Here is a 14,543-nt window from a genome sequence, read left to right on the forward strand (position 1 = left end):
TATTCCCTGCTGGCAGAGCACTTATAAATTCAGTGGTTGTAAAGGCAGTGACGACTTTTGTGACTGAGTTCTGCTTCTGTGCATCTTCACACTGAACAGATAACCTGGTCCCATTGCCTGCTTAGCTGTCTGTGGGGGGATGTGATTGGGATACTGTACTTATGCCCTAGCACCACTTCACCCCCTTTAAAGAAAATGGGTAATGGAGAACAGCAAATGTAAATGAAGAGGGTATACAAAGGAGCTCTTTCACCAAAAAATAAAAATCTGGTTATCCAAGAAGCCTGTCTAGACAGACATCCATTTTAATGAAATGCAAAGCAGGATAGTGCATGAATACTTCATTAGTAAAAAAGACTTGTCATCTTTGAACCCTGATATAACATTTCTTGGAAGCTGTTACCTTCTTGCAATATTAGATCCAAGTTTTAGGGAGTGCTAGAGAAGTGGCAGAACATATGGTATTGTTAGTATGACAGCTACTGAGCATTAATACATCATTGACTTTCTCTATCCAGCCTCATTTGGATAAAGAAATACTCACCGGTGAATCTGTTCTAGAGTTCTTATCACGGCAAAAGTCTGCACAGAAAGGGAAATGGTGTACATGATGCTATGACCAGGTGACTGGTTAACCAGCCTCCGACCCCATGGCTGTGGTTAACAGTCACAGTTTTTCTGCACTGTTTAGTTAGTAGCATAGGTTAGAGTGAGATACGAGTTTCTGGAAGTTCACTACAGACAGTGCATGCAGCATCCTGCGTCCTCCTGCTGTGTTAGTTGTAGGTCAGATCCAGTTGCTGCTCTGTCTACCCGATAAGATTTGAGGTGAAATGATGCTGTCTGATTGTCAGGATTGTCAAAAACAACCCATATGGCATCAGCTCAGTCTGTGTTGTGTGGAGTGTGCAGTAGCTGGTGTGTGTGAGTTTGTGTGCCCCACTCAGGATGAAATACAGTTGAGTGCTGCTCTGAGTGTCACCGAGAGTGGCTTAGCCCCATGCTGGGGTTTGAGCCCCCTGATGGTTCTCAGGTCAGGACCTGGCAGGAGGTGCTCCGAGTTGTACTAGCGATGGCTGAAATCTGAAGAAAAGTGGATTACTTATCTAATTTCTATCTTTCAGAAGGCAGCGTTAATTATCTTTCACCTTCAGCCCAGTTAATCAGTGCTAAGGAATTAAGTGATGCTGGTGCTCTCGTTATGATGAAAGGAGAGGATCTGCATGTCCATTGATGCTCCTAGCAAATCAGCACTGGCATTTTCCCAAAAGAAACACCACTGCACTTTCCTTGCCCTCTCCCTCCCCCTCAAAAATACAACCCAATACAAAAGGTTTTTGACAAATGCGGGTAGCAGTGGCATATAGACAAGTTGGCTTTAATTTGCAACACATGCATGAGATGCACCTCGGATTGGGTAATGATGGCACATCCCTCTTAGCCAGCACGCTGATGCGGAATTAGCTGCACAAATCTCATCTCATTGTCTGTCGGTTTCTTTGGCAGAGAGGTTCACAAAATACCATTGCGGAGCACAAGCGCTGCTCTTTGCAGTGCTGCTGCCCTTTTGTTCCTGTAGGTACCTGGTGCTGCTGATGTGGTGATCGTGGTTTGGGTTTCCCTCCTGTGTGTCGACTTGTGGGTTAGGAGTGGTTTCCTGATGAGATCTCCAGCTTGGTTCCAATCCTTGCCTTCAGCATGCGTCCCTTCTCTGGCTGGATGCTCAGGTGGAGATTTGCTGTTTGTTAGCATCATTCGGGTAAGAAGGGGCCTCAAGAGGCTGTCCAGTGCAGTGCTGTACTGCAGGCATGTGCAGGTGATTGCTTTGCCAAGCTCCTCAGCCAGCTGCACGTACATTATTTTGTCATTGATCTCAGAGCCCAGGTGAGCTCTGCCTTCTGGAGAACATCCAAGTGTGCATATGAACACGGAGCAGCCACGAGCTAATCCTCCTGCCAAGGAATGGGGAGAGATGTTACAAAGGCAGTAGCAGAATGCCCACATGTCCTCCTTCCCCTAGCTGTGCTGCCCCAAGTGCCATTCCTGCCTGCCTCCTGCATGAGCAGCACAGAGCTCCCGAAGCACAGCCATCTCCTGGCTCTGGGAGCAGCAGTGCTGCGGAGCTGAGCCAGACCAATGATGGTCCCCTAATAGAGGAGCTCTTTTCCATTGAACTTGAAACGGTATTTATTAACTTTTACCAATTATTATCTACAAAACCCATTCTTTAAGGTGATGGAGTAAGTTCTTTGGAATAAAAGAGGCTGAAGAGGAGAGCAGAGCTGTGTGGGGTGAGTGCTCATGCTGGGCCTTTGCAGGGAGTGTGAAGCACAGCTTTGTACGGTAGCCTTAGGGTAGCTGAAGTTTGCATAGCCTGTGGAAGCATAGTAGGAGGAGGCCAGGGAGGGCACTTGCCTATGTGGCTTGTTATGAAATGCTTCATCCACACCATTAATGATGCAGGTTTATTGTTGTCCATACGTGATGTAAGGCACAGGCTTCCACAGGACTCCCATGCAGTGCCCTCTAGAAAATGGGAAAGCTCCCATTGTTAACTGCAGCACTGATCTGTATCCACGGTTGTTAAGTTATATGGGCTTTCCTGTGAAATTGTTTTTTTTTTTCCTTTTAACTCCTTCCAGTTTGCAGTGTTGTAGGTGAGCTAGAACAGAGCACTGCATGTTTTCACTTGTTTGTCTCGACCCTGTGCTCTTAGTGAGCAGTCACCCTTCACCACTCATGCATGCTGTTGACGTCAGTACACTTTTTTCCCTACAAGATCCTGTGTTTCCCAGCCATGACCTGGAATCAGCTGCTAATGAAGATGAAGAGAAAGCTCAGCTTCTTTGCCTGACTTAATCACCACTCTCTAGGAATTGTACTGTAGAATCCAGAATAGGACCCACTTGTTTTCTGATGCTTGTAATGAGTTTTCAGGCATTTGTGACCTATAATTGGATACAAACCAATAGTCTACAGGTGAGAACTCTGCTCTTGCCAATTTATTCAGCAATCCAAACTCAGCTTGGTTTTGGAATGGAGTTTTTCAGTAAGAAAAACAAACGAACCAGCTGTTCCTTGGGCAAATTTGTCTGTTATACACAGACACTTAAGCTCCTTAAATTAAATAGGTAGTCTCATTGCAGTGCTAGATTGTGTTCTGTGTTGGTTTAATTCCTCTTCCTGCAGCAAGTCTGGCTGAGGGAGGGGAAGAGGAAAAACCTGCTCAGTTGTTCAGGCTGGGGCATTTCTGAGCAAGACTCCTCAAATTGCTGAAAATCCTAGAGAAATAAAAGCTGCTTTAGGAACAGAAGACAGGAAACTCTCAGCTTCTTCTGAGGAGAGAATAGGATATAGCTTTCAAGAAACGGCATCAAAATGCATTAAGGCTTCCCATGTTTCTGAATGAATGTGGTCATGTCAACTAATTTCAGTAACGCTTAGAAAAGATTGAATGTGTGCTGCTTGGGTCTGTTTAATTGCTGGTGCATGCACGTGTGGAAGTATGTCCGAGTTCTGAGCTGCTCAGGACTTTTCCAGAAAAACATCCACATCTTAGGAAAGCAACCTCTTACAGCCTGCACAGCAAGTCGTTTGGGGATGTTCCACTTCTGTGTGCTGGAGGATCACATCTGCTAACTTTTCTGCCCAGAACTATCAGGCTGTCTCCTACCTGGGTGGCAATATTTATATATTTAATATATAGTTTATTTTATATTAAATAATATATAAATATAATATATATATTAATATATCATTATTTTATATGATTTAATTTATTTAAGAAAAACAACACAAGAACAAAAATACTACACTGTGTTTCTAGCATTGGAGAGGCTTATGGTTTTAGTGGCTTTTTACTTCTAATCATTGGCTCTGCTCAAAGGCAGTTCTTCGTATTGCTGCCTGGGTACTCTGTGCAGGTTATTGAAGTCATACTAGCATCCAGAGAGCTGTCCATATACTTGAGTATTCGCTGTGTATTCACGGCATCGATATGCTTGCTCTGTCCTCTCCTGGCTGTTGCTGTCAAACCCTTCTGTAACGCTGTGATCTTTCACATGAGCAGCGATCACTTCTCCTGCTGAAGGAGCTGCATCCTTTCTGTGCCGTGGCTGGCTGCTGGGGGCCCTTGTTGCCTGGGTAACAGGGAAACCTTAAAAATACATATATTCTTTTGCATTCTCTCTGTTTTCTCATGAGAGCTCAACATTCTTTTCTGTGTCCTTTTGTGCTGAACAACTTCAGTGACCCAAGCTGGTGCATTATGCAGGAGGGCTCAGAACGTTTCTGACTTACGGCAGTGGCATTACTGGGGGGCTGCAGCTCAGGCGTTTGCTGGCTGTGCTCTGGGCAGGGCTCACTGCACGGTCTGGGTGGGAGCTCTGTCTGGCTGCACTGATGGGAGCACTCCTGCGGGCAACACGCTCGCCTTCTCGTCTTCTCTCCGACAATTTGCATTTGCAAGCATTGCTTAAAATAGCTCCGAACTCACCGTGCCTTCTGGTAAATGCATTCAGCCTTCCCTTAGCTTTTGGACTCCAACCAACATGATGCTTCTTCACACACTGCCTTTGAGGCATTTACAACATTTTAAGGGTTGTCAGTGTAGCCCGACCCTCTCCAGAAGTCACAGCCAAAAGCCTCACAACCACCGAGCTGTGCTTGTCCCACTCGGCTCCTGCAGATGGGTCTGACATAGGTGCACAGCCATAAAATGAAGGCTCTGCTTGCAGTGGACTGATTCTGTGCCTTAATCCATGTGTCCACTTCACATCCTGCTCCATGTTTTGAATGTGATATGGCTCAAGAGTCTGGAGTATTTTTAACAACAAGAGAGAAGAACTGGGTGTTTGTTGGCAAGGTCTATGGTAGCTTGTGACATTTGCAATTTGTCATAAGCTGATGGTCAACCTAGGATAGCCCCTATCCCTGGAGGTACCCAAGGCCATGCATGAGGCCCTGGGCACCCTGAGCTGGTGGGGGGCAGCCGGCCCACGGCAGGGGTTGAGGCTGGGTGATCTCCGAGGTCCCTTCCAACCCAGCCCATTCTATGAGGCTGTGCTTCTGTGATAGTGCTGTGCAGTTTGTATTGCACGAGGTTTCCTCTGCGGTGTCTTGAAGAACAAGAAAAACAAACCTAAAAACACACACCCACAACTCCAAGCTGGCTGCTCTTTCATAGGATTTTTAGAATATGACTTATCTGATGATTTAGCAATCGAATGTTTATAGCATATGCTTTGACCTTGATGTTAGTTCAGCTGGGCAAGGATGTAAACGATGAATAAATTCCACAGCCAGCTTACTCCATTGTGTTTGAAATGAGCTCTTGGATATGCTTCTCTAAAACAGGGACACTCTTGTTGAAATGCATGGCTTTTAAGGAGCGATACAATTTTAGCTGCAGTAGCTAAGTTTAAAAAGTGTTGGGGTTTGGCTCTCTCTCTTTTTCTCTTTCAGCAGCAAACTGTCTGCTTGTTTCTGTGAGCCACGATCCAGAACTCAGTGCTGCACCATTTACGAAATTGATGAGGTGTACAGAAGGAAAGGAACGCTTTAAAGCTGAAGGCTGAGGACTTCAGGCCTTACTACATAAATCACACACAAAGTATCCTGAGAGCTCTGGAGCCAACACAGTTTTGATCAGGCTGGTTTGCTCGGACATTCGTAAATGATACAAGGCTGCACTGAGTGCCCTATTTCTCCAAATTTCCTTTTTTGCTTTGTTTTCCCAATAAATAGCACAGCACGGCAGCCTTGGTGCTACTGGTACAAGCAGAAGGTCCCCACAAGTGGCTGATACTTTAGCCAAACATTTCCTCTGTGTGTTTTCATCAACGAAAAAAATGGTTAAAAAGTGGGGGGCCCATCTGTCTAAAAGACAGCACATATTCAGCACAGGAGGGAGTGTCACAGCATATCCCCAAGTCAGACGTTACAGTGCGCCCATTTTGCTGATCAAACAGCAGAGTTAAAGGCAGCCCACTGTCAACACGAAGAAGCCTCCAGCCAAGGAAAAAAAAAACCCGAAGCCATCATTTCTAACAAGGAGCAGTTGGGTGTTTGTTGTGTGCAGGAGTGCCGAGTCAAAGCCTTTAACTATTCTGTATCTCAGGGACTTGGCTTCCCTTCAAAGGCTCCGGCCACAAAAGGATGGATAATGTTGCAAGTGAATGTGCCCCCTCTAGGGGCAAAAATGTGGAAATCCGCTGCAGCAGGTAAACCCAAGGCACTGGGGAGGCATTTCCTTGGAGTGGGAATATCTGTTTTATTTTTAACTCCACTGAGAAGGGATTTCTGTTGTGGCGGGGATGCAGTTCCCTTGGCATCCCATTTCCCTGGCTCGCTGCAGGCAGTGACGTGTGCCGTGCGTAGCGGGGCTCATTTCTTGGCTTCTGACTTTGCAATCATAGGATGTTAGAAAAACGTGCTGCTGTTTTTCCGAGGTAGCTCTTGAAATGCCTTTGTAAAGGGTGTGTTTCATACCGTGTTTAAAAATGATCCGCTTGCATTTATTAATTCTGCAAGAGTCGTCGTTCTTGAGCTGTTTCATGTGTGTGGTATGACTTCAGCAGGGAAGGATGTGCCGTATGCAAGGCAGCACAGCAGTTCCCCATCTTTTATAACAACAGCCAGGTTATCCTGGGAAACCTCTCAGGAGTCTGAGGAGATGGAAATGACTCCTGACACTACGGGGATGTGGGACTGCTTTAAATCTGCTCTGGTTCCATGTGTGCCACGTGTCAGTGCTCCGGCAATGACACCGTGCTCCGTTCGGAAGCGCGGAGTTGTCCAGCTGGGGTGGCTGTGTTTGTTTTCTCTGGCAGTGAGCACTGAAACATAGAGCCCGTATGAAACCATTTCAGCTATTTCTGAACGTTTGAGAAGTTACAAAGTCTTTTTTTTTCATAGTGGTCTTTTGCCTCCAGTCTTTGCCATTTTGTCTTTTCATAACTCATGTTTGGGATCATGTAATTCATCCCAGTAGTATTTTCTGGACGTTTGTATGCCCTAAATATCAGGCTGTGCTGCCAGCAAAATGCTCTTTTACGTGGCTCATGTAGAGTACGGCTCACTCCATCTCTTCTTGCTGCTCCTGAAGTTTATCGGCTCTGTCTGGAGGGTTGGGTGCGTTTGGGAGAGTGCTTCAATTCAACCCTAAGTTTCCACGTGGAAACAAGGTGAAGCAGTTCCTAATGAGAACTCAAGGTTGATCCTTTAAGACCTCGAGTGAGGCTTAATTAGTGCTGTAACAGTGGGGTTTAATGCTCCAAAGTGTGACTGCTTCAGTTTTAAACACAAAACACATCCACGCTCACTGTTTCCTGTTCTCTTACCCCTCAAGGTGCTCTTACAGAGTGTTACGATGAACTGGGCAACCGGTACCAGCTCCCCGTCTACTGCCTCGCTCCGCCCATCAACATGATCGAGGAGAAGGGCGACCTGGAGACTCTGGACATCCCCGACCCACCGCCCAACTCAGGGCATGAATGCCAGCTCCGTTTGCGCCTGTCCACAGGCAAAGACCTCAAACTCATGGTCCGCAGCATGGACACCGTGTACCACATGAAGAGGCGGCTGCACGCGGTGGAGGGAGTGGAGCCCGGCAGCCAACGCTGGTTCTTCTCGGGCCGGCCACTCGCAGACAAAATGAAACTGGAGGAGCTGAAAATCCCAAAGGACTACGTGGTGCAAGTCATTGTGAGCCAGCCCTTAGCAAACCCAACCCCGGTGGAAAACTGATTTCTGCTTGTTTATCGATTCTCCTTCTCTCCCTCTCTGTCGTGGGACTGGTTTTCACTGCCCTGTCTTCTTTCGTTTTGTCCTGCTAATGGATTGGTTCCAAGAATTGACCAGCAAAAATTCCATCTGTGATGGAGATCTGCAAAAACAAAACATAAAAATGTAAACTGGCCTTTGGGGTTTGCCTGATCTCATATTTAACACAGCAGCAAAAAGCAAAGGGTGAGGGCAAAGAAAGGAGTGGGAAAGGGAAGGGAAAAGGGAGGGCGTGCATAGAGGGAGGGCAAGGTTGTCTTTCTCTTAAACAATAAAAGCATGTAATGATCCTTAAAACTGTAGGTGGTGTCCTGATCCACGGAACAAGAGTAAGAGAGCACTTTTATTTAAAAAATAAAAAAATGGATATTTCATATCAGCACCACCTACAGTTCATCCAAGACTTGCAGCCGCCCTGCGTAGGTCCCGCTGTGTGTTGTGGGGATCTTGCTGGCTATCCCAATGCACGGCTTCATCCGGGGGTTGCCAAGGCACCACCAGCCCTGGGCAGGGAGTGGGGCTGGGGCTCAGTCACTGTCCTTCTGGCAGCTCCTGCTGTGCTCAGCCCATGCAATTGTACATTCCGAGGTGGCAATGCAGTCCTGTGCCATTGCGGGTGCCAGCGCTGGGGACGCAGCCTGCTGGGGCCTTAGGCAATAACTTCGTGAAAGTATACTCTCACGTACTGTACTGTAAACCTACAAGACTGACTTTGCCTGAAGTTTACTGGCTGACTGGCACCCGGGTATGTGCCTGCCGCAGTACTGTACAGCACTCAGAGCATTAAAACAGACTTTGAACAAGCTAGCTAGGAGGAGTGGCGTGCTGGTCTGCAATTAAGGATGAGGTGCATGACTGTTGTCTGGTGGCACCGGTGTGCCTGCTGCAATAGGTTAAGTGCAGTTACACCCAAATGCAATGGATTGCAGCCTCCCCTGCTCCGTTCTGGAGGGCTCCATGTGGAAAATGGTAAGAACACAAAAGCACACAAGTTTCAGCTTTTCCTATGTCATTTGAAGCAGCAGTCATTCTTGATCTGGAGATATCCTCACCAACACACAGCAGCAGCCCAGAGTGTAGCTGCGGTGTCCAATCAACAACACTTTCCCTTCAGAATGTAAGAGGAGCCCTTGTGGCAAATGACAAATCCTTTTCTAGTCTCAGAAATCTGAATCAGACAAATATATCTGGGGGGGAAGAATCTGATCATCGGTTACCTTGGGTAGAGATGCGCTCTCTTCCTCAGGCTTGTCTGGCAATGCCTTTGCTTGAGATCAAATCCACTGCTCCTTTTAAACTTCATTTCTAGTTTGCTTGTTTTTTCAGCCATCAGTGAAATCACTTGGAAGGTCCGACACGCTGGCCAGGTTTGATTTTTTTTTTCATTGATTTCTGCCTTCCCACTCTGAATCTGCGATCTCAACCTACAGTTATCTCAGCTCTTACTCATCTGCTGGTGAAACTGCTGGGCTAGGATTGGCCATTTGAAACCCGATTAATTGCATAGCACTCCGTTTGTCTGGCTCTGAGGGAGTTTCTTGCTCCACAAATATCACTGCAGAGCCAGAAGGACCGTGGTACATCATCGCAAGTCTTACCCAACAGATGGAAGCAGATGCAGGTAATAGGTGCAGCCAACTTTCACCTCTTGGAAAACAGATCCACATTTTATGTGCATTTCTTCTCTATTTCACAGTAGCTTTCATTTTTGTCCCTGTGTTGTACAGTAAGATTTCCTTACAGCTCCTTAAGTCCCAGTTTTGTGCAGGGTGATGGAAGCGTAGTGACAGAGCTGTGTAAAGGAAAATCAGTTTCCTGTTCTCATAAGCACCCAAGTGACTTGTTTTTCACTTTTTTGTTTATTTGTGGGTTTTTTTTTCTTTTTAAAGATTAAATCAAGGCTGATAAATACTAATCTAGGACAGCAGTTTTCTATTGTGGAGTTTTTATGACAAGTGTGCTTTCTTATACTGGGGTTTTGCAGCCAAATCTTTTGCATTCCAGAGGGAAAAATAGTTATTTGGTATATAAACAACTCAACTTTCTTTGATTTTTCACTGGTCAAGGGGTTGCTTTGTGCCAGGAAGGCTCTACTTGTCGTGTCAGGCTAATTGTACATCTACATATGAATGTTCCTTTCCCTCCAGTCCTTTCTGGAAAGGGGAAATTATGATGGGTTATTAAGAGAGAGCAAAGCTAAAACCAGCGTGACGTTTCTGAAACTGTGAACACTAGAAGGATGTATTTTGGAGGGGTTTTTTAATTTTGTTTTCATTCAGGCAGTTGCCACCACGTCCAGCTTTTGAGATCAGACCATGTGGGAGCTGAGAGACTTCGTTCTTCCCTTCTTGCCCCTCTTAGAATGGCATCAGTTGCATTATGCTGTACCAGATGATCGTGTTTTGTGTTAACTGTTTTTCTGGCAGGGTGCAAAGTGGTGGTGTGAAGGCTGTGTCATGTGTGCGCTCTGAGCACAACAGAGGACTGGTTGGTGCAGGTGCTGTGTTCTCCGACAGCCTCTCCCCTCTCCTGACCACACACAGCCAGAACTGACAGAAATTCAGTGGTAGAAATGTTTTTACAGGTGGCAGTGAAATCTTTTCATTTCTTCTTTATGAAACGGCAAATGTGCTTAGCACATACCCTGCTGGAAACAAATTTTACAAGATTTACATGAGAAAAGAATTCCAAGTTGCAAATATATATATATATATATAAAATAAAAATCAGTAAGGAAAGCATACAGCATGTTGACTAACTTATCCCTTGTATATTCCTGGGGGCTGCAGTATGCATTGAGAGAACAGTCACTTCTGTCTGCAGAATGCTTTGTCTTTGTGCTCCAAGGTGGTCTGCAGTGCCAATGCCGGTGTAGGGGACCCAGGTTGGGTTCGCATGGAACTCGTGATGGTTACCGGAGCAGGGCAGAGGGAAGGGCTTGTTCCAGTGCAGAGCAGGGGAGGCATGGCTGCAGCAAGTCCAACCAAACGCTGAAATGCCATTCAGCTCACAGCCCCAGGAGGAGTGGGACAGGGGCAGGTCTGTGGTTGCTCACATGGGGAGGATGAGAGGAACCTGCCAGTGCTGCCTGTGTGTGTGGCGGTGTGGGCACACGCTGAGCAGTGAGCTCAGTGCTGCTGGCAGCCTGGGCTGTGCCGGGATGGGTGATGCAGCAACTTTGGTGATGCACACAATCACGAACTGCAATGCCAGGTGCACACAAGTGAGGAGAAATAGGACTCTGGGTTGTTTTTTGTTGAGCCTGTCAGCCCTGTGTGTCATTCCTGATCAACTCCGGCCACAAGTTGAGCCAGTAGATGACATTTTTTGCTGTCTGATGTGCTTCAGATTTTTCTACCCTCTTGTTGCTTCTGTCTGACCCAGAAGTGACAAACCAGTAAATGCCCACTCTCCTGGGCAGCAGGGAATGCAAAGGACAGGAACACTGCCTGCTGGGAGCTGCAGGACGGCGGGTGCTTGCAGCTGGGTGCTCAGGGTCTTCCACAGCCAACTGGCAGCACTCCTGCATGGTGCCCTGCACCTCAAAGCCCAGTTCACTGCACTGGCTGCTTGTGCGTGGCTGTGTATTAGCGTCCCGTACAGAGGACACAGCTGGGAATAACTGCACTATGAATATTCTTCTTAGTTTTCTGGAAACCTTTATCCTCTGGAGCTGGGAAGACTTACTGACGTGAATCAGCTGTGTAACGAGTTGGGTTTTTAATAGCCACAGAAATGCTGAAATAATAGAAACAACACGACAAATGAACTCATCAACCAGACAGAGCGCAGCTCCTCTTTGCCTTCCACAGCGAGCTCACAGGTTGGCATGGGGAGGAGAGGGGTGGGATTCGTTGATGCAACAAGGCAACACGTGCAGTGCGAGTAGCAGTAGAGCAGATGGCCAATTGACAAAAGTATTGCTGTAGTATGACGTGCTTCTGCATATATATCTATTGTTAGTAATGTAAAAAGTTCAACCATACTATTAAAGATCCCGGTTTGTTGCAACGGCGGGATGCTTTTAGCCACGGGGTTTTGAAAGCATTTTAGCTGTGTAAGCGTTGGCAAACTGAATGCTGTACATTTCTCCATCTCTGTCTTGTTCAGAGACACAAGAGGTAGCGACATTTCTGACTCCTGATCTATATCCTACAAACTCTCTTCTGTGTCACTGTAAATACCTTCCAGACTCCCTGCACCTTTTGCAGATCATGTTAATGTTGGGGGGGGAGGGGGGGAGGGTGGGAAATGAAGGATTTTTGTTGGCTTTTTCACTACGCTGCTCAGATCTCGTTCTGTTAAATAAAAGGAGGCTCTGTTGGAAAGGGGCTTTCTTCCTTCGCCCTTCACCACTTCCCCGTAAGCCCAGTCCCTCCCAGCTGGCAGCTCTCGGGCAGCTCGTGCTCCCTGGGACAGCATGGAGAGGGATTCTGAGAAAGGAGTTACTGCAGAGTTGCTTTGGGGATGGGGGATGAGCTTCCTACGCTCTGCAGACTTGCTTGGACAAAACAAAAACCTCACATCCCTGAGATGGCGGTGGTCTGCCTTGCGAGTTAACCCTTGTAGGAAGTGTTTGAGCTAAACTCAGCAGCTGTGCTTCTGTCTTCTCCCAAAGAAGATGAATGTCCTGCTTTATATCTGCAGCTACAATGCTTCTGTTGGTCACTGACTGTATATACAAGTCTGCCTGCTTTGAGACTTCCATTTTCATAGAGTTTTTGACTGCTCTGTTCTGCCGATGGCTCTCCTCTTCTACGCTTCATCCATTCAGATGCTTTGTAGCCGCATGTGTGTGTTGCTCTTGTTCATAGGAGATGGAGATGGAGCTCCTTCCATGGCAGACGTGGCATGGCACCGAGCCTACAGACGTCAGCAGTCAGAAGATGGGATGTGTTCAGCCAGTGGGCTTCGTTCTGTGGACTTTGAGACTTGTCATAGATGTGTCCACTGGACTCTCCGTGAAGAAGTGTGTTCCAGCAGGACCACTTGTTGGGTATTTATCCGGTAGAACTGCATATTTGTATATTTTACAGACGGTAACCATTTGATCAGAGCCATGGGGCAAATAGAGAACTTAAAATCCTGACTCCTGCCTTAAAACTCTCAGTTCACCTTGAGCTCCAGAAATTCTGCACCTGCCCATCTCAAAGTTCGTTTCCTTAGGAAATTCGAGTCCAGTTAAAGGCTGGAGACAAAGAAAAATTAAAACAAATTAATTCTTAGCTGATGGCTTTATTAAAATAACTAACTGGTCTTGTAATAAAAACCCTGTTAGTGCCTCTCAAGTCCAGGGAATGTCTAAAAAGCAGAGGTGGCTTTCGAGCAATGATTGGAATGACGGCATTAGCTGGAGATTTGTAAGACACTTTCACATGTCCTGAGCAAGAGACTTCGGTTTGTGTCCTCTCTGCCTCATGGTAATGGCTTTCAAAGATGGCTGGTACCATCAGATTTGTACTTCTTGAATAAATATCTTCATTTTTATGGTAAAACCTTTTGTATGCGGTCTGTTTGTGTGTGCCACGTAACAAGGAAGCGTCCATATGGAGAGCACGTCGTTCCAGCACAGCCGGGACAAGGGGATCCCAGCGATGTGACCTTTCTTATTTTCTCCCCTTGTCATTTTTATAGGGTCTTTTGGAATCAAACATAGAGCTGTGTAAAACACGCGTTTTAGCTTTTTCCCCTTCCCTGCCTCATTCGGTCAGTGAAGAACTCCCGGCCCCCATAAAGATGCTGTGAACGTCAGGTCACTTCCAATGCATTCCGTGTTTCTGTTGTACCTCCGTTCCTTGGCTGACGTATGGCAGCAGTGCGTGCACATTTTTAATCAATGGCAAAGCACAAGTAGGTTGTGTTTAGGCTGTTAAATTACATGGGTTTTTTTTTAACCAAGGGAACATCTGCCACTGAGAGCAAACCATCGTTGACCTTCTCTGAGTTGGAAATGCTGTACGAAATTTCCTGTACTGAAAACAGAAAAAGAGAAATTCTTCTTTTCCTGCATTTAAAAATAAAAGTAGCAGTGGGAATGCCATGCCTTAAGGAACAAACGCAGCCTCGTTTTTCTTTTTGAGCTTCTCTGATGGGGCTTTGAATTCTGAATGGGAACCCTACAGCTTTCCCATGGCCTCCTGCTACGGCACTGTCCCAACGGGGGGCAGACATCACACTGAGCAATGCAGCCAAGAGTGGTCACAGCCATGGGTTGGTGGTTGGACCCAATCGTCTTCATGGTCTTCCCAACCATAATGGTTCTACGTTGGTGTGTGATAAAGTCCTTCACCAGGAGGTGTGCTGTCCATAGGAGTCCAAGGAAGGCAGCACAGCGCTGTGCCCAGTGGGAGTAACCACCCTGTAATTACATTAGCTGGTTCGTTGTCTTCATTCAGGTCAGCCCTTCATAGCCTTGATTGACTGCTGAATGTGTCAGAGGAGCATGAATAATTTTTTGTGAGCCACTTTGGTAGCACAGCAAACATTGCGGTATTTTGGGTTTCTTTTCATCTGTTTTCCTGGTAGAATCAAATGTGAATTATAAGCAAACAGGTTTGTGACTTGCCTGAATTTATATATATATATTCCTTTTATGTGTGTATATACATACTCCCCTATGAAGAGAAGAGATTATACATATATGTAATACATATACTGTATGGAGGTGTTCAGGAACTGTGGAGATGTGGCACTGAGGGACGTGGTCAGTGGGCATGGCTGGGGTGGGGGTGGACCTGGCAATCTTGGTGGCCTTTGCCAGC

At 46.5% G+C, this 14,543-nt stretch overlaps 1 protein-coding gene across 2 annotated transcripts in view; it reads left to right on the plus strand.

Moving 5' to 3' along the window:
* UBTD2 (ubiquitin domain containing 2) overlaps nt 1–13,277 on the plus strand; it is a 52,480-nt gene extending 39,203 nt beyond the window's left edge. Inside the window, exons 3-4 of one of the 2 annotated variants that reach the window (XR_005839615.2) lie at nt 7,349–8,751; nt 12,597–13,277. Coding sequence is in view for 1 of the 2 variants with exons in the window: in XM_429403.8 (XP_429403.3) it covers nt 7,349–7,746 (398 nt within the window). In the remaining variant the exon portion in view is untranslated. Of the gene's footprint in view, nt 1–7,348 lie in introns of both variants that reach the window. The other variant, XM_429403.8, reaches the window with a different exon arrangement.
* Nucleotides 13,278–14,543: the final 1,266 nt, after the last annotated feature.

Source organism: Gallus gallus, chromosome 13, assembly GCF_016699485.2.
Source record: "Gallus gallus isolate bGalGal1 chromosome 13, bGalGal1.mat.broiler.GRCg7b, whole genome shotgun sequence".
In the NCBI taxonomy this organism is placed as follows: Eukaryota; Metazoa; Chordata; class Aves; order Galliformes; family Phasianidae; genus Gallus; species Gallus gallus.